General features: G+C 40.3%; 1 protein-coding gene and 1 long non-coding RNA gene across 3 annotated transcripts in view; both read right to left on the bottom strand.

The window, feature by feature from the left end:
* Positions 1-652: 652 nt before the first annotated feature.
* The window catches only part of yjefn3 (YjeF N-terminal domain containing 3), a 38,001-nt gene continuing 19,220 nt past the window's right edge, over positions 653-19,433 (bottom strand). Inside the window, exons 2-6 of the mRNA XM_044044730.1 lie at positions 14,709-14,817; positions 7,130-7,240; positions 3,328-3,441; positions 1,984-2,134; positions 653-1,828 (exon numbers count right to left, since the gene is read on the bottom strand). Of these exons, the coding sequence (XP_043900665.1) occupies positions 1,632-1,828; positions 1,984-2,134; positions 3,328-3,441; positions 7,130-7,240; positions 14,709-14,817 (682 nt within the window). The 3' untranslated portion in view covers positions 653-1,631. The remainder of the gene's footprint in view (positions 1,829-1,983; positions 2,135-3,327; positions 3,442-7,129; positions 7,241-14,708; positions 14,818-19,433) is intronic.
* LOC122781180 lies at positions 14,825-18,671 on the bottom strand. 2 transcript variants are annotated; one of them, XR_006361769.1, is made up of 4 exons: positions 17,838-18,671; positions 16,808-16,994; positions 15,731-16,310; positions 14,825-15,205 (listed from the first exon to the last, which is right to left on the bottom strand). It is a non-coding gene; the product is annotated as an uncharacterized LOC122781180 (long non-coding RNA). The 2 variants fall into 2 exon arrangements; XR_006361768.1 differs by having other exon boundaries at positions 15,184-16,310.

The raw sequence follows: 19,433 nt of genomic DNA, 5'->3' as shown, positions 1-19,433 counted from the left end.
CACATTTTGGACGACATACTAAACTTCACTGACATTTTGTCACATTTGGAGCGACATACTAAGCTATGACATTTTGTAACATTTTGGGCTGACATACTAAACTATGACATTTTGACTGATTTAGATGACATACTAACATACTAACCTATGACTTTTTGAGTGATTTTTTTTTTTTCTGTCTGTTCTTTGTTGCTTGTGGCTGCTCTGTTGACTCCGTTTGCCTCTACTTTGTCTTTTGTCTTGAAAAACACGTGGCCAGATTATGTCATTTTTAAATATGCTATACAAACACATTTGACTTGGCTGGACTTAAAGCAAATTTTATCTCCGTAAGCCAGATGTTGAATCACTATCACATCACCACAAAATATGCTTGTATAGCTATGACAATATAAATAACCAGAATAAATGTTATCAGGACTTTTCCGTGTGTGAAAGTGTGTGCATGCTTGTCCAGAAATGTTTCTTTGTGTCTGGGTAGTGGAAAAAGCTGAAACAACGTATTAACATAACAGCCTTATTACATATTATTATTCATTCTACTATACATAGTTAGCCATTTTATAGTCATCCTTCTAATGTGTTAATATAACAAATTTAAAATTAATCATTGCAGCTGTAGTAAAGCGTAGTAAAACAAACTGAAGCATTGTTTGAATTTATCTTTTATTGAACAGTGAGAAATGACTTGGACCTTTCTTACCTTACAAACAAAATAACTGAAACAGTAGTAACGCAGAGGTGCAGTTGACCAACAAGACATAAACATAATTTTTTTGGAACTGCCATCCTTCATCACCTCACACTCAGCCTGGTCTCCCAAAAACACACAATGCTGTTTTTACTTTTCTGCAAACAATAGAGAACATTTACATTTTTACAATCTGTGCAAATATTTGAATTTAATATTGTGGCAACTTAAAAAATGACAAGAACATTTGTTCTGAAGAATCTGAGGCTTGGGTGAGGCCAAGACCGCAGGTATAGACCAATTCTGCATCTTTTTCTAGCCCTAACCAAATGATTGTTGTGCCTAAATATAAATACAGACTACTCACTGTCCCAAAATCTAATATAATCCAGGAAATTGTTATTATCAAAAGTGCCAGAAGTGGTTAAAACTATAAGACCGATAGGCATGTCGTCTAATTTGGCTTTAGCGTTGTGAGCTCATACCAATGTGGTTTGCACAAATCTAAAATGGCAACAAATGGTGACTGGGTTAAATATGTGAATATAAAAGCTTGAGGACAGTTTTCAAGGGTCAAAAATAAAACTCCACATATTGGCATCTTACAAAACTTCTGTCGTCTTTGCCGACGAAGAAGTCAGATATGTCTGTGTTCTGCAAAGTAATCAGAAAACGGTGCGACGCTACAGCTTGTACAATTAGAATGACACACAGAATCCTTATTCCATTCCCTAAAGAGACACGACTCAAACCACAATTTTCTAAATATCATCCTTCTACTGTAGCTCAACAGCACATTTGGCTAAGACGTAACTTGTTTTACACAACTGAGGTGGGAACATTAGGTCACAGTAACAATCTATAAAATACAAAACAAAACAAGTTGATTAACTTTGTCAAAATGAGGTGTGGCCACACTGGCTCTCATGTTTCCCATGTGTTACAATTCGATGAGACAGTCTGTGCCAGGGTAGTCTGGGAGGTTAAGCTCAAATTTCTTCTGGATGTCATAGGGCAGGAAACGTCCGGCCAAGAAGTGCTTCCCCGAGAAACTCATGGAGCACTTCTTTGGTGCTGTGAGTGAGATGAGAACTTCTGGGTTTATCCCGTCCTGACTTGGCTCTTCTACATCCCAACCTGAGACACACAGATAGAGGCATTTACGTATTATGATAAGTTGACAGTAGCATAAGATTTATCTACCTCATGCACCTTTAAACTCCAGCCTGGAGGATCATTTATCGTGTCTTTCATACTTTTTTTTAATTCTGACTGTCCGAATGAAAACCCACCTGAGGGCACATCCACACTGGCAATGGGGATCTTGACTTGCTTCAGAGTGGCCAGAATACCAGGGTAAGGCTCCTTAATATTGGCACAGTCTGCATCTGGGCCCAGCATGGCGTCAATCACTAAGTTGTAGGCATCGTTGATGAGTTGCACCTGGACAGAAGAACACCTCAGTTTGCGCAAATGAACTTCCTCTAATCAGTGGTTCCCAACCTGTGGTGCATGGCCATCCATTCATTTTGATGCAGGTTAAACGTGGGTATCATTCAGAGGCCGAATGAAGCCTTTATTCTTCTGAATTTAACAGCATCTAACAATTGAGTGGTGCTATTTCGGTTCGGAATGCAGTGAGCAAAACAGCATTATATTCACACCAAATATGACGTGAGTATATGGCACAATGAGATTTTATAAGATGTGTTGCCTGGAGAGAGTAAAGCAAACATGACGCAAAGTAGATGGTGCCGTGACGCAGAACTGTTTTAGCTTTAAAATGTTTGAATGTGAACAAAGGATTGAAGTCAGTCGGTGGTGGAAAGAATCCCACGCCCATTCCACGTGTTACTCATGTAAGAAAATGCCAATGATTCACTTCACATTTGGTGTGAATGCACCTTAAACCAGGGTTAGCTCCCCTTTGAAAAACATAATTAAAAAGTATAGGTTTTAGCAAATTGGCTCAGGAGTGAATTTTAAAAACATTTCAAAAACAGGGGTGGCGAGGCTGTAGCTGATCTTTGTTTTTATCTAGTCATTATCACTCACTTGAAATAAATGCCTGCATTAATCTAAAACCACACACATGGAACTTTAACTTGATTCCTGCTGAGTAAGCCAACCCAAATGTGTCTCTTCCAAAGATACAGTCTTTCCTCTACAACATTTCTTCTTTGTGTTTTTTTTCGCTGGGCTTCAGTGGAAGGATGGTAACACAACGAAGAAACTAAACACACAGTAACTTTGGAAAATACCCACTTTCTTTGACTATCTCTGCAAATTGCTAAAAGCTGTGGCTTTTGCAGACAAAAGTGGAAATTGATTTTATTCCCATTCCATATTGGAGTCACTTAAAGATGGGGATCTGTTTTCACAGCCACAGCCAGAGAATAAGTAAGAATAAGTATATGAGTATTAAAAGTGTGAGTCTAATCTTCATTAGTGGCACAGAAAAGAAACCTCTGCACCTCTGCAGGCCTGTATTATTATTGTGCTCAGATTAAAAAAAAAAAATTAAATTAAATTTGGATTTCAAAGTTTTTCAAAAGTTCAATTGTAAAAGAGTTGTAATTGTAAAAATGTAAAAATGTATTCAAATAAATCACAGTGTTAGACGAAACGCTGCTGACCTCTGTGGGGAGATAGGAGAGGAAAGGAATGTCCATCTTTTCACACTGAACCGTGAAATCCTGGTGTAGACTGTGCGAGGAGCGTTTAGGATGGTAGATGGTCGGCTCATATTCCTACAGGGGATGAGGGGGAAAGAGGAAAAAACAGGGAAAATTTAGCATATTTTTCGACAACTAAGACAGTGATTTCTACAAAGGTTGACGTGACTGAGCGTGGATGATCTATCGCTGTACTTTTGGCCTGACAGTGCTGTTAACAAGATATCAGCAGTTGTGGATTTCTCCAGTCTGTTTCCTGAATGAATTCTTTCTTTCTTTCTTACTAAACCGGAGGCGGAGAAGAGTAGAAATCCAGACACCTGCAGTCTGAAAGGTCTGTGCTAAACGGCGACCTCTGCATAGTCACGAGACCTGGCAAAATCTGGGTCCCGGACATTCTTTGGATTCTGTTGATTACATACAGAATATGACAAATGCAGCGTGAGACTGTCTGGCAGTGTGGATTCACAGCAGAAGGAGAATATTAGAAGGACACTATCTGGTATTAGCCGTGCAGTATAGGCCCGAACACTCCGGACACCTGACTGGAGGATTTCTGGAGATTATCCAGAACAACCTCTGCGTACATTTACGCTCTCACATACAGCCCTGACAGACAATCTCTGGACAATGTCCATATGTCATATTCCATGTGAAACCAGTTAATGTCTATGCGAGTGTTGTTGATGCGTTGTCCAAAAAAATCCCTCCTCACATCATGTTAGTGTAAGTTATTAAATTTGAAGGTTCACTGACTCTGGAGGAACTGGAGCCAATCCCAGCAGATATAGGGCAAAAGGCACGAGGTCACACCCTGGACAGGCCACTAGTCCATCGCAGGGCTGACACATTCACTCTCACAGTCACACCGACAGTTCATTTAGAGTGTCCACTATTTACATGATTTTTGTACTGTGGGATGAAGCTCGAGTACCTGGAGAGAAAGTGCAAACTGCACAGAGAAAGGCCCTCAGTCACACCGGGATTCAAACCGGTGACCTCCTTGGTTGTGAGGCAACAATGAAGCTGAGTATTAAGTGTAATTTAGATGTAACTGTACAGCACTTCTCTGTTCTCAGCTTCATTACATATTAGTATTTGGCAGCTAATTTCCCTCATTATGGAAAAAACATGATACATTTCAACCAAAAGTAAAGTAATGATACAAGCAATCAAACTAATTTAACTAGCCTAAAGTTAACCTTAAATCATTGACAACCACTTACCCAGGTGGAGTTTTTATGTTTGTTGATGCATGAATGCAAAAGTGTAACATAATAAAACTTCTGCTCTGCGGAACAATCGTTTTTAGTGGGTGACTCACCGGTAATAAAGGGAGTTTTACAGTTGCATTGTATCGGCTGTGTATTGTGTCGTACTGGTACCATTCTTCAGGTTAATTATTGAAATACTTCTCCAGGCACTGCTTTAAGCTTTCAATAAGGGTTATTGTTGTTACAAGGAGAAGCGGCAAGTCTCACAGACATTACCTCAAAGTCTGGGCAAACAAAACAAAAGTAAACTAAAATCTACATTACTCAATACCCAGTGAAAGTATGTTGTGTGAGGTAATATGTTGTAAATCTGATTTAAAAGGAATTGCATGTTGTGTCTTAACATCTGGACAGTGAATCCACACGGGCCCACTAAATATTTCATCCCATAAATGACTACAGAGGTGGAGATTGTTTCTTTGGAAGGTGGGCGAGCGGTGAGCTGCTCTATGAAGGAAGTGATCTGTCAGGTGAGACAGAACTCTGCGTCCTAAGGGGAATCTCAAACCAATCAAAGCACCACAGCCACTGATCACCTGACATCATCTCCACCATGAGCTCCACAGAGCAGACAGCGAGCAGCTGAGCCAAAAACAATCTCTTGCATGTGTGTGTGTGTGTGTGTGTGTGTGTGTGTGTGTCTCCCCTGGGCTTTGGCCTTGACCTCATCAGCAGTTACACCATGGTGTGAAACGAAGAGCCCACGTGTCTGTCAGTGTTACTGAGCCTGAACAGAAATGAGCCGTGAGACACAAACAAGCAGAGGGCACAGAGAGGGTCTTTTTCCAGTCAACACTCTCATCTAACAAGGTTATACATCCTCTCCTTCAGGGATGCTGCTGCTGTCTTGTATTATTATGTTGTTGTGTTTTTTTATGTTCAACCCACTAAAGGAATGAGGTCAATAAGAAACGATGAAACGAGAAGATGAGAAGATGTCGACTGCTTAAGTTTTGACCTCCATTGAAACACAAGTTTCCAACTGTGTGCTCCAGTCAGTTGATTTTAACCACATATAATGACAATTTCTTTCGTGCCAATTAAAACGAGACACGCTTCACAAATGGGAAGTTTCCACACAGAGACTGAAGCACATGTAGTGAGCCAAATATAACATTGGGTCCACTTGTTTTACAATAATATTGTGCTTTTTTGGGGTATTTTTTTTTTAATACATACTCATCCACCACTTTAATCAAAGAATATCAATGTTGTCTGGTATGCTGCCGTATGTTTTTATGGATTCCTTACAAGATAAACAACACACACAACCTGATTTTGTGAACACGAACATCTCAGAGTGACGTGAGGAGTGAGCTGGCCCACTCGTCTGCAGCTGATCATTCTTTTCTATGCTCTGTCTGATCACATTCACAGCTTTGCATCAGGCGCTGAAAGCCATGTGTGTGTGTGTGTGTGTGTGTGCGCGCGTTAATGTTTGTGTCTAGCGTGTACATGCGTGTGTCTCCCAGCCGACAGGAATCACATCACACCATGAAAAACATACACTCTTACACAAGATCCACAGTCCAAAGTAAGTACTCAGGTTTCTGAAGTCAGCGCAAACTCAGACAAGTGTGGTCTCAGTCGGCCTATTTAAGTTTGTCATCGAACATCATAAAAATGGCAGATGAAGCACATCAAAGATGGAAACAGTGTATAATGTTTTTACAAAAGCGCTATTTCTTTCAAATTCTGATTTAAAACTGTTGAACGCTCCCTCAGTCAGTCCTGATAGTATTGCTTGACAGAGGACACTTTCAGATGAAGTAAGCAGCATACGGAATATTAACATCGACAAACATCTTAAAATATACCTCTCTATAGATGAACTTTAACCTCATCCTTGGAGTTAAAAGGGAAAAAGAGTGGGAGGTGAACCACTCCGCGAGAGGAGCGAGAGATTCCACGGAGAACTATGACTGCACTTAAACAAAGTCTGTCTTATGTGGTTTTAATCAGAGCTATAAATGAATGCAATGTAAATCCAGCATGTCAGAAACATATGGTAAAGTCTATAGATGCATTCCTCTCCAAACCAGAGGAATGGGCCGGCGTCGTGCACTCAAATGAACTGCACAGTCTCTAAAGGATAGCGTTTTAGCCATGTAATGTGTTTGGAGAGGATGAGTCCTGCCTCCAAAAAACAGATTGTCTTGAACTGACGGTCAGTCTGTGGCAGCTGAGGCGCAGACCTCATGCTCATGACTTCATATGGTGGCTGCCGAGCGTAAGGCGCAGACGGCTTTAATGGGAGTAACAATAGCATGATATCATGGCTGTCTGAGTGTGCTTGCAGAGAAGGTAATGGGATAACGTGTCTGAGCCATTTACAGGAGCTGGAGTGAAATCCTGCAAAGCACAGAGGGCCTGTATACAGGAGCCCCCGTTAGTCTTTAAGTGGGTGAAGACTCTTTCTACGACTGAGATACGATCTAAACGGCTGTATTTGCGATGACTCATTTGTGCTGCACGTGTGGTTTACTTACAAATATGCGCAGGTGGCGGGCACACACCAGGCCAATGGAGCCATTTTGATCTGGACCACAGATCACCAGCACTGTTGGTTGCTTCTTTGCTAAAGAGTTGAGAGGGTAGGCCTGGAGGAGAGAGAAAACAAGAGGCAAAAGAAACGTTAACTGATGACTTTGTCAAAGTCCAAGTTGATTTGAAACCCAATAGAATTCAATCATGTGAAAACAACAAATAAAATGAAGGTAGAATTTGCAGCATTCTAATAGATTAATTCAGAAGTAATCCTCGACGATTGTCTATAATGAGCCAATAGAAGTGGGTGGTATTCTTCTTCTGGGTTGGGATATTTGTCGACGGCCAATAACCGCGAGGGGGGTGGGACAAACACGTCTACAGCTCGGCAGGTATCATCAGTCAGAAGCGGCAGTAATGGCTAACGCGGCTAGAAATGCTAGTTTAGTTTAGCGACCAAATGTTGTTAAAAAAAAACCAGCGTGAAGGAGAGAGCGGGACTGGAGAGCGACTGCTAGCGACTTCTAACTGAAGTGCTAGCAGTTAGCCTAAGTAGCTTGAAGCTAAAGTCTTTGTGCAAACAATTGTAAGATTCCTATAGACAGCAGGTTACACAGCATACACACTGAGAACTACAGCTAATAATTGTATGTTTTGACAAACAAGCTCTGTAGCGGATGTCATGTGCTGACCTCTAGTGTCAACGCACAAAAGTGGAAAACTCAACGTTCTGGGCAGATTCTGTCACCCCTCGTTTTTTAAAAATTGGAACACAGAACATTTAAGACTAGCTGAGTTGTTGACCTCACAGCTCCGACTGGAACATGTTGGCGCAACAACTCAGAATTTAAAAAGTTTTAAAAATGCAAAATACAAAGTTGAACTGGATACTGAAACTGACACAAGGCCAAAGCCAAGCAGGCCTGATAGACGACAGAGGGATAGAGATAGAGATGTACAGAAGAGAAAATAGAAAGCGTTACTAAGTGAGAACAATAGTGAGACAAAAACAAGAGGATTGATGGGTGTCAGTGTTATCCCTTGGACTTCAGGCTTCTTATTCAGGGCAGGTAATCTGATCTGTCCCTCGGCTTCTCCCTCATATTCACAGTGACCTCCTGCTGAATGCCAGACATGCCAGACAGGGGTGGAAATGGAACCATGTCCATTGTCTCTTCCATCTATTAGAAAAGGTCCTTTCTCATTAAAATAACCCTGGCAGCAGTGGAAAAAATACCAGCACCTTTGCAGTGGGATGCCTTCATTTATATGCCACACTTTCCATCTCAGCCGTGGCTACAGCGGGTTGCTGGCATCTGCCTTTTTTATTCTGTTGACCACACAATGCCTCATAAAACACCACGCACTCTTTTAGACAGGACAGGTATACGCCTGCACAATTGTCTGCTAATCTTCCAACACCTTGACTGCATTACATCATTCAACAAGAATGATTGTTCATCATTGTGATTGCAGGTTACATTGTAGGTTACAGCATAATTCCCTCAACTAGAAAAACTGAAGGAGACAATTCATGCAGACTTCTGGAAATCGTGTCCAACATGAGCCCAATAAATGTGTGTCAGAGCACAAGCTGCAAAACCAGTTAGGCCCAGAGTTTTACTGCTGTCATTAATAATGTGTCTACTGAAGGTCACAAAAGAGAAACGGCAGGATATTAATAGAACAAAACAAGTCTAAAAAGTCTAAAAACAACCTATAACGTGTAAATGAAAATGTGTTTAACTTTTAGCACATAATAGTTGTGCATAAACATAGTTGTGTTTTGTCTCAAGGAAACAATGGTGAGTCTTGGACCCGGTAAAGCTAGCTCTCGCTAGTTAAGTAGGAATGCACGATATTATATATATATATAGATATAGATATATATGTATTTGTATATACACATATACATACATAATTTCCCATTTTACCAGAATAACTTATAAATATCTGGCAGTTAGGCATGTTAAAACTGTGCATTAAAAACTAAATTTGAACAGTATAAAACATATTTAAAATAACATTTGTTTGAGTTTTTCTCTCAATGTCCAAAAGCAGTCCAAAAAATGGAAACTATGCAAAGGCGTTTTTCCAACTCTTTCCTCTCTGGTGACAAAGACGCTGATTTGCCGGCGCTTGGGAAAATGTGTCGTCTGTGATACGCTCGGTGTTAAAGGGATAATAGTTTAGGGTGCCAGGAGATAGAGGACTATTAAGCCTACTGTTGTCGTCATTAGTCTACTGTTTTATGTCGTAGTATGTAAGTATTCATTCATTTTAAACTTGTTTTTTGTGTTTTAACATAACATCTCTAAAGTATCCTGTAAATCAAAGGTTGTTCAACCTTGTATTATTAACACCCGTAAACATTGTTGTTATTATGATTGCGCCATAAACTACCTCGAATGTGGTAATTTGCAGGTTATGACATATACTTTCACACAAGTTGTATGAAAGGTTTTTGTTCATCCACTGTTGTTGATACGAAAACCTGCCAATTTCAGAGCGTTATTCTTCCACCGTGCACAATCCTGTTAACTTTCACTCCCATGATGACGGGAGAAAATTCATATAAATGAAATAGGACACGCTCCACATTTGATAATTGGGCATAACAAGACGTAGGTTGCATTAACTAGAGTGATGAATGCGGGAGAAGAGACAGCAGCTGTTTTCTCTGTCATAACAGCTCAGCAGAGAAATCATCGCACAGATCCAACGAGATGGAGGAGAGAGCGTTATGGCCACTGAGGGCCTTGGATATGATGGTTATATCAGGAGAGAGGAGCAAGTATTAAAGAGAGACAGAAACTGAAAGCCAATACAGACAATAATATCATAGGGCAAGGTCTTTCATTTCAATATCTAACGAGGCAGAAGCATTTAGTGGGTTTGATACTGTGTGACCTGATCTTGATGAAATGACACCACACAGTGGGACTGTCTCTAAATGTCCTGTTGTCCTTTATATTGTGATCTGCTCTTTAAAAAGAAATGGTAGCTGTAATAAGTGTAACCAGCCAGTAAAGACAATCCATTTCTTACAACTGCAATTTGCCACCGTGCCTTTTCTGCCTCAGCCCTGTGTAGATTTTGTGCAGACAAATAGCTGGTTGTTGTGTGTTATTTCAATGTAAATAAAAACGTTTTTAGACAATTATCACTTTTCCTTGTTCTGGTTGTTAGTTCATATAAGAATTTATGTAGAAATAACTGGGCCTGAAATGAGCTTCCCCTCTTTCAAATACCAGCAACTGCCACTGATAATTACACAGTATAAATACACTCAACAGACACTTTATTAGACACGCAGGACACCTCGTAATGTGGCAGGAGATGCACTCAGTGTGGTGACTGTGGTGTCTCCATCACATCAAACCACGCTCGTCTGACTGCTGGCAGACATTTTCACCCAGCGAACTGCAGCTCACTGGATATTTTCTCTTTTTTCGGACCGTTCTCTGTAAAACCTAGAGATGCTTATGCTTGAAATTCCCAACAGATCAGCAGTTTCCCAGACCGGCATGTCTGGCACAAGCAGACACGCCACGTTTAAAGTGACTTCAATCACATTTGTTCCCCACTCTGACGCTCGCTTTGAACTTGAGCAGGTCATCTTCATCATGTCTATGCTTTAAGCTGCTGCCATGTGAATTGGCTGATTAGACAGTTCTGTGAACGATCAGATGCCAGGCGTACCTAATAAAGTGAGTAAGGTGAGTGTATATTAATAAAATATAATAATGTTAGATTTAACTTAAGGAGGCACTTTTAGGAAATGTGCAGGATCAAGGGCCAGGACCAACCTCACACACACACGTCTCAAAGTGTATAGCTGCCTTGATTGCAATACGGTCCCTAAGGGGGCGTCCCTTTGAAATAAATGTTAAAGACACATGTGCCTTCACTTTCAATCAACCTGAAACACACACAGGGCCTGAGAAAACATTATCAGGGTCCTAAAAAAACAAATACACTCTCAAAGGCAGAAGAAATAGTGCCTTTAATCGTGTACCAGAGGAGCGAGCTGAAGTCCACGGGCTCCTGTAAACTATAGACTAATTTATTGCCGTGTGGTAACAAAAACATCTCCTGTCTCCACTCAGGTGATGAAAAGCCTCAGACTGATAGAGAAACACTCGCAGTCTGGAGCCGATGGCTGCGGCTGCTGGAACAGTAGAGGGATTACTTACAGAAAACCTAAACCCAATCTGGCAACCAGAGGTGTGTGAATGAGCACACACTCGTCTGTGTGGTATACTTGGAAAGGCAGCAGCAGTGGGTCTGTAGTGAAATCAGTGAAATCAGACTGTCTGCATCTCCATCTACTGTAATTTTCCTTAAATAGCGGTGATGTCATCGTAAGTGGTAGCGCTCGGCCGGCGGCTGTGGGCAGCAGCGGCCCGCGGCGTTCAGGCCGTGTTTGTCTAGTAAGAATATGCTGTTGCTGGGGCTGGTGGTGGAGGGTCGGGCGTCAGGCCAGTGGGGGTTGATGATAATCGAGGGGAAGTGGATGTGGTGGGTTTAATCACGTACTCACACACAAAGGCTCCACTTCTGACTAATGCTGCCACTCTGACTGTGTGAGCTTCTACCTCTGGGTTTTTTTTCTTTTCATTTCTTTAAACAGTTACTGATATTTTTGTCACACGCTTTCTTGTGGGGTGGGTGTGGTCAGGAGCTGTTTATGCTGTCAAACTATCAATCAATCAAACGTTATTTATAATGTACTTTTCATACGATGCCATTTAAAGTGCTTGACAAGATAAAAAACAGACTCAAAGAAAGAAACCCACTGGCTCACCCAGCAAAAACAAAAAGAGTAAGTAAGAAGGGAGGAAAGGAAGTGAGGAAACGCTCACAAACAGCCACGAGCTCGGGAAAACCCTGAGACTGATCTAAACAGGAGGTCGAACAAGGTCAAAGAGATATAAAAAAATAAAATCTAATGAAATAAATAAATACACGAGGTAAGAATGTTAAAGGACACTCAAGGGTAGAATAAAACACTTTGTGTCCAACCGCTAAATTGAATAAAAAGTACAAATAAATAATACATCTCAGGTTAAAATGGTGGTTCTTGAGTTTATTTTTAAAAAAGTGAACATTGGTTCTTTTAAACTGGAAATCTGAGCATTCACCTGCCATAATCATGATGAGCTACATTCACCTTGAAAAGATTAGGTATGTGAGGGATGATAAGCAACAAAAGTTTTGTCTGGTCTGGGAACCATTTATTTCCCATTTCCCCTCTTTTCGTGCTGCTGAGATCTCCCCTCAGTCATCAGCCTGCTCATTTTTAACCTTTAACCTTTAACCTTTAACTGGAGAACCTTGTGTGTGTGTTGTTTTTGCTGAAAGAGGATTTAAAGCTTCCTCACCTAAAATCACCTTCCTGCGTGTCCTCACGTGTTTTATTGACTCGTTGATTTGACGACATAAATCAACTTTATTTTCATGTTGTGTTGATGCCTTATGTGCAAAGAACAGTGTTTGATTTCCATTACGTCTCTAGGCCTTTTTCTAAAACATGTGTTTGATTTTTGAAGCATGAAACCTTTGCTGCAGGTGCTGTCGCTTCAGAAAACTTAAAATGTAAGCAGATGGGAAGGTGCTGCATCAGATGGAAGTCAGTGAACCATCAGTGTCATGTTAAGCTCAAATAAAGATGCCACGGTTCAGTGTTTGGGCTTCTCTTGGCCTCCTTTTCTCTTTATCGCTCTTCCTGACACACAACACAGCGTTTCAAGTGTCTCGTAGCTCAGACTCTTATTCATCGCAGCCTGTTGAAGAGCTCACGAAGGAAACCGGTGTGGCATGAATCTAAGCCAGTGGTCTGGTCAAAGGGAAGCACATGTGTTCCTAACAGCCATCCACATGCAGACGCACACACACTTTCTCTCTCTCTTGGCTCAGCACAGTGTAGAAGATCACAGACTGGTGTCTGTGGTTCAGGAGTGCTGAGCACAGAGGGAGCTCAGGTGTTCTGCCCTGAGGTGAGCTGCTCAGATGTTTGGTGGTGGACGTCAATGATCCGACACTTTGTGTGAACGCTAATGCAAATGAGGAGAGTGTTAAGTAGCAGCAGCTGTGACCTTATGCCCTCTTTTATAATCAAATAGTCAAACTAGGTTCTTGCTTGGTTTAGATCAGGGGTGTCCAAAGGGCCAGATTTGATAAGGTGAAGATTCCCGGGGGGGGAAATGATCCCACAGATTTATAATATAATATTTTCTTTTCCACAATTACCATTTTGAAATTGCAATGTAACCTAATCTCAACCACGCAGGAGTGAACAAATTTAAAAATTCTGCCTTTCTTGTACATCTGGAGTCAGATATGATCACATCTATCTGTCGGCAAAAACTGTGACTGTGACCATTAGATCAAGGGTCTCAAACTCTCGGCCCGCGGGCCACATGCAGCCCCCCCCAGTCGATGTCCTGCAGCCCTGCATTTATTTTATAATTCTAATGAAAATTGGCCCAAACTGACCAACAGCGAACATTATTTTTATTATTATAATAATAATATATCATGTTATGTTTATCACATTATTAAATTCAACATTAAATTATAGAGAAAAATATCTTTGTAGGTCACTTAGCTCCTCACGAACATTGTCTGTGTGTTGTTTTTGCTGAGCAGATCCCACGTGTTGTGTTGATGCCTTATGTGCACTTCAATAAAACAGTGTTTTAATTATAATTTTTAACTGCAACATCTTGAAAGATTATTAAGATATGATTTGAATGATTAATTAACAGTTAATTCTCCATCAAACTGTTCTGGAAGTTCACTGGCCCCCCAAGTCATTTTGAGTTTGAGGCCCCTGCATTAGATTGTGGTTGGTTAAATCCACAGCTTGGATTAATTTGAATTGAACATGCAACTGTGGGACTGGATTTGATGGTTTTATGCAGAGAAGTGACAGAATTGGAAGGATTTGCATGACTTCCTTTGATGTGGCCCCTTTTATCCACAAAAAAACACTCAATGGATCTGAAAAAATGCAGGTTTTCTAAAAGTTAAATTGAGTTTGTATTGTTTTTTTGCAGATTGGTGACATTTTCAAACACTTCTGTCGTTCTTGTTGTGCTCGGCTTTGAAATAAGTGGAAGAAAAGACAAAAGTTCAACAAAAAACATGGAAAACATGATTTGAAAATCAATAACGCCAAAGATCATAAATACAAGTGATTTAAAGTGGATGAAAAATAAAGTGGAATTGCTGGCGGAATCAAACGCACGCAGAAACCGATCACAATAAAGAGCAACCACTGTTCAGTGCTTCGGTGTTTCTGGTTTAATGGTCCGAAGAGCTTTAAAAAAAAGCATAATATAACTCCACATTCAAGCATGGGGTCCATTTCACAATAAAACATGAAGCTCGGGGATTTACGAGCTGGAATTTGTCTCAGTTTTGATTCATCGTGTAGTGCGCGGCTGGATCAGCCAATAACCACACAGCTGATGTATGGATGGAAATTATGAATGACTTACAGTATGCTGTGTTGTGCTTGGTGGTTACAGGGGGTCTGAATCTAATGAGATCGGGAAGACAGAAGGTTGTACAGACCTTAGTGATGGCGAGAGCGCATGCTTGTCCCCAGATTTCTATCAGCTGCTGTTGTCCAAACCTGTAGTCCCTCAGTAGCTCTGTCTCAATAGCGGCGGCCTCCCCTTTACTGTCAGACACAGAACAACATGGTCAGTAAGAGATGAACAGGATCATCCATACAAACATCATCAGCTGCAGGTCGATTCAGATTTAGTGCGTCAGCAGAAATGTAAAGTATCTATAGCATGAATCGCATTCATTCGCTTTTACAGATGGAACATTCCTTTTAGTTGTTTAGGTTTGCGTGCTTCGCAGCCTCCAAACAATTACACAACCAAACCAAATTTGTTTTTTGTGTTTTAAATTGCCATGACACTTGTTTATTCATTCCTTCATTGTTTACTGCTTTACTCTCCACATCCAGACAGGTTGTCAGTGCATCGCAGGGCAACACAGAGTCAAACAACCGCTCACTCTCTGCATGTTTTTGCATGACTGTGGGAGGAAATCAGAACCTGGAGAAGAAGAAAAAACACGCACAAACCTGCTGTAAGGCCATGCCTGCCATGTGGACCCATCATTTATGTATTTATTTATGCATGCATGTAAATATGACAGGTTATGAAGCCATAATCAGAGACAGAATAACACAAAATACTAGACCGCAAACATTGAGAGATAACTAAGACAAGAACAAAACAAGAAACACACACACACGTACAGGATATCTATACACAAAGCAACGATGTGTTAAAAGTATGGTGATATTACGATAATACCACCTTACCAAGTAATATATGGGTGATAACAATGTAAAATGTGTGTGAATTTCACCTTTATCAATTCTGATTCACAAACACTTTAGGTAGGTTTTTACGTGGATATTATTACTATTGTAATATTAAAACATACTATGACATTGTTATTACTGCGTTAGAAACAAGATAGTATTATCAACATATTTCCTCCATATGTTACAACACTTAGCCACATTATTACTGTAATGTCATTTAAATGTAATAAATAAATTAAATTGTTACCCTTTTTTCCTTTTTTTCTGTGCCAAGTTTACTTTTTAGTCACTTGTTGTTGTTCTTTATAATCCTGGCGTTAAAAAGAACACACCTGTGTCATGTGCTCTTTTTTTTGCAGCGCTGTATGGTTTTTGCAGCCGCTTTAACCTGATTATTAGTCTGTTTCCAGACGCTCGGCGGTGACTGCCGTACACAGTCTGCTTTATAAAGTGTGGCCACAGAGTTCTTCCTGCGGACTGACTCACACAGGTCTGTGAGTCAAGGTGTTCTCATGTATATACCTTCACAGATTCTATCAAAGCAAAATTCATGAGCGATGAACTGAACTGTGGCCTTCACAGTTTTCGGTCCTGAACTGACGACCATTCCGCTTCCCTTGGCTGATCTGGTGACACCGTGAATGATGGAGGTCCTGTGTGTTCACACTTGTGTCCCCTTTTATCAAGAATGTGCAGAGCAGCAAAGGGCCAACACAGACCCTTGACTGTCTGCCTTCTTCATCTCACAGCCGATCCCCTTATATCCCTTTCACTCTACAGACACCTGGTGGTCATTCTCAGCACTGCAGCCCCTCTTTGTGTCTAACCTATTGACGATCATTCATCAGAATAACCCAGTAAGTGCACAGGACAGAAGGATCAATGCACAAAGTCAATGTGGCACTTCTAATCAGCACTGAGCCAAATGATCACTTCACTGTCTCACACAACAGAGACACACTGATGAACGGGGCTTTGTTTTAAATGACTGCAGGACACATATAGACTGTACACACTATACAATACTGTGTTGAGCAGTTGTCGATCAGCTGTTATTCAGCTCTCGCCAGGAAGAAAAACACAGCACAGCTGTGTTGTGATCATGTGAGCCTGTTCAGCAATGTCAGTATTAAATAGTTAAATAGTACGGACTGCATGTAAATCTGTGGATTCTGAACTATCCTGTGACATTATGTGTGTATGTGTATTTGTATGTTTTCTGTTAATGGGTTGAGGATTTAGGGTTGTGATGGTTAGGTATTTAGTTATGATGGTTAAGGTTAGGCTGTAAACGTGTGTGTGTGTGGGGGCCCGTGGCATTTACCTGAGCCAGTGGAGCAGTGACAGCAGTCGTCACCCACAGCTCACCTCAGGGAAGTTTCCTGAGTCACTGTGACAAATTGATCTTTGGAAAGTTCAGCCCCGTCCACAGGGTTTGCTCTGTGTTTCACTGAGCCCGCTACACTATGGCACCAGAGCTTCTTGCAGTTTGCACTCAGCATGAATTGATTCTGAAAGAGAATGGGCTACTTAATTAGTCAGGCCTTTAGGGAGGAACCCACCAGTGTAAAACAGGGGAAAGAAAATCAAATGTTGTTTTTGGGGTGGAGACATGTCACACTAACAGTACTGCTGCTGCTGCTGCTGCTGCTGCTGCTGCTGCTGCTGCTGCTGCTGCTGAACAGGATATTGATTCTTATCATTACTGGCAGAACAAAGTGCTGTGGGTGTGCAGCTCAATATATATATATATATATATATATATATATATATATATATATATATATATATACATATATATATACATATACATATATACACGTATATTTATATATATATATATATATATATATATATATATATATATATATATATATATATATATATATATATGTATATATATATATACACCAGTAGGATTTACCACAAGGGAGCAGCACAGTGTTCCAGACTGACAGATGGCAGTTTCATGCTGCATGTTAACCATGTCTGATCTAATTAGGGTTTGAGTAACAAGAACCCTATTGAAACTGGAAGGATTATTATTATTATTATTATTATTATTATTCCCCCAAATGAATTGCATATTTGAGGCCTTTCCCATACCCCAAATCTCACAGATTTCTGTGACCACATCAATCCTGGTGTAAATTTACGTCTGAAAAAGGTTCTGGGAATGTACATCGAAGATTGGATGTGGGAGGGGCCAATACGTGCGGCGCCACCTGTCCAAATTCACCATGAACGACACAATTATCGCACATGCACGAAAATCGGTACACATGTGTAGTTATAATTTAGGAGCAAACGTTCATTTACCTGCAGCTATTATTAAAAGACACTGGGGAACTTACTCGTTATACAGCTCTATGAAACCCAATCCTCAAATAGAGTAAATGTACAGGTTTGTGCCGCCACAGAGGAATGGGCTCTCGTGAGTTGTGGCTTTTGTTGCACCTGAAGTCACAATCATGCAGCAGGCAGCAGCTTCTCCCCAGAGGAGGAGATGATTTCCCCACGCTGGGCGTCATGTGCCTCTGCAATGTGTCGCCGTAATTGTAGCCGTGCTCAACTGTGATCATAGCCAGCTTAATGAGTGTGTTTACTTTACACATGAGATAAGGTAAAATGAAACTTTAATGGCCCCTGGGAGGAAAATAGTCACACTGCAGTGGTTAATGAAGATGTGTACACAGCAAAATAACAATAATAATAATAATAATAATAGATGGTGGAGAGGTTTGGGGCTATAGGTTCGTACGTTCTTACTGTTTGTGCAAAATGCAAAGATAAGACACACTGACACCTATTATACAATCTATAACAACCTCTAATGCAATAGATGCACTGAATATAGAAGTGTCAGGTGAAAACACCACTGAAGAGTTTCTATTTTCTACCAGTGACAGACTGAAATAGCCACTTCTCACCACCACCTCCTCCTTGTCCTTTTGATTCACTTCTATCTTTCCAGCATCATCTGCTGGTGAGATAAGTAGCACAAAAATAACTGACGTTAATTTAGATTTTGCCACGATGCAATTTTCAGAAACACTCAATCTCGACACTTGGAATCACGAGGACATGAACAAAACCCATATTGCTAAAAGCTCGTAATACTCGCACTTATCGCACTTACTTACAATTAAAATGTTTCCTCAGAAAATGCTTGGGTAGTAGTTTTATGATTTGGTGTAATAGAGATCTAATAAATTATCAAAAATAAAATATACATACATAACAGAAAGATTAATAATAATAATAATTTAGATGTAGTGTTTATCAAATGTATTAGACCACCACCCAAAACCACAGCTTCCTTATAAATTAACAGCATTGGTAATTATCAAATCATCATTTTTTATCATTCTGTAATGGTTAACACACCAGTTTGTAGAAGCTCTTTAGCCAAAATGATATTTTTAATGCTAAAAAATGGCAAACCGTGTTATTAAGATGTCAAATTTGAATGATTTACTTGCATTCCTGAATAGAAAAATGTGTATTAGTGGGTATAAAAAGGTGAATTCAGTTTGATATTTGCTAAATAAATAGAAGTTTTTGAAAGAGTTCTAAATATATATATGTTTTCTGATGTCTGGGTGGTCTACAAAACAAAATCTTATTTAGAGTCATCCGATGAAAGCATGTCACCATTAGCACCAATAGTTCTCGCCTTAAATATACTGCAGCCCTGTCACCATCCCAGATCTACAGTCGTGTAATTAAGTAAACTGCTCTGTTCTATTAAAGTGCAGGTAACAATTAGTCCCTCCCGTGCTGTAAAAAAAGAAAAAAGAAAAAAGAAGAGGACAGAAAGAACGAAAACACTCTGTTATTAGGTTCACAGCTCTATTCTCTGCCTGTCCTTTCTCCCACTTTCCGTCCACCTCCCACTTCATCCCCATACTCAACTGCTGTTAATGACACTTCAGGCCTTTTACACACAA

The sequence above is a fragment of the Solea senegalensis genome, linkage group LG14 (assembly GCF_019176455.1).
Source record: "Solea senegalensis isolate Sse05_10M linkage group LG14, IFAPA_SoseM_1, whole genome shotgun sequence".
Classification (NCBI taxonomy): Eukaryota; Metazoa; Chordata; class Actinopteri; order Pleuronectiformes; family Soleidae; genus Solea; species Solea senegalensis.
This window is presented reverse-complemented; position numbering and strand designations above follow the sequence as displayed.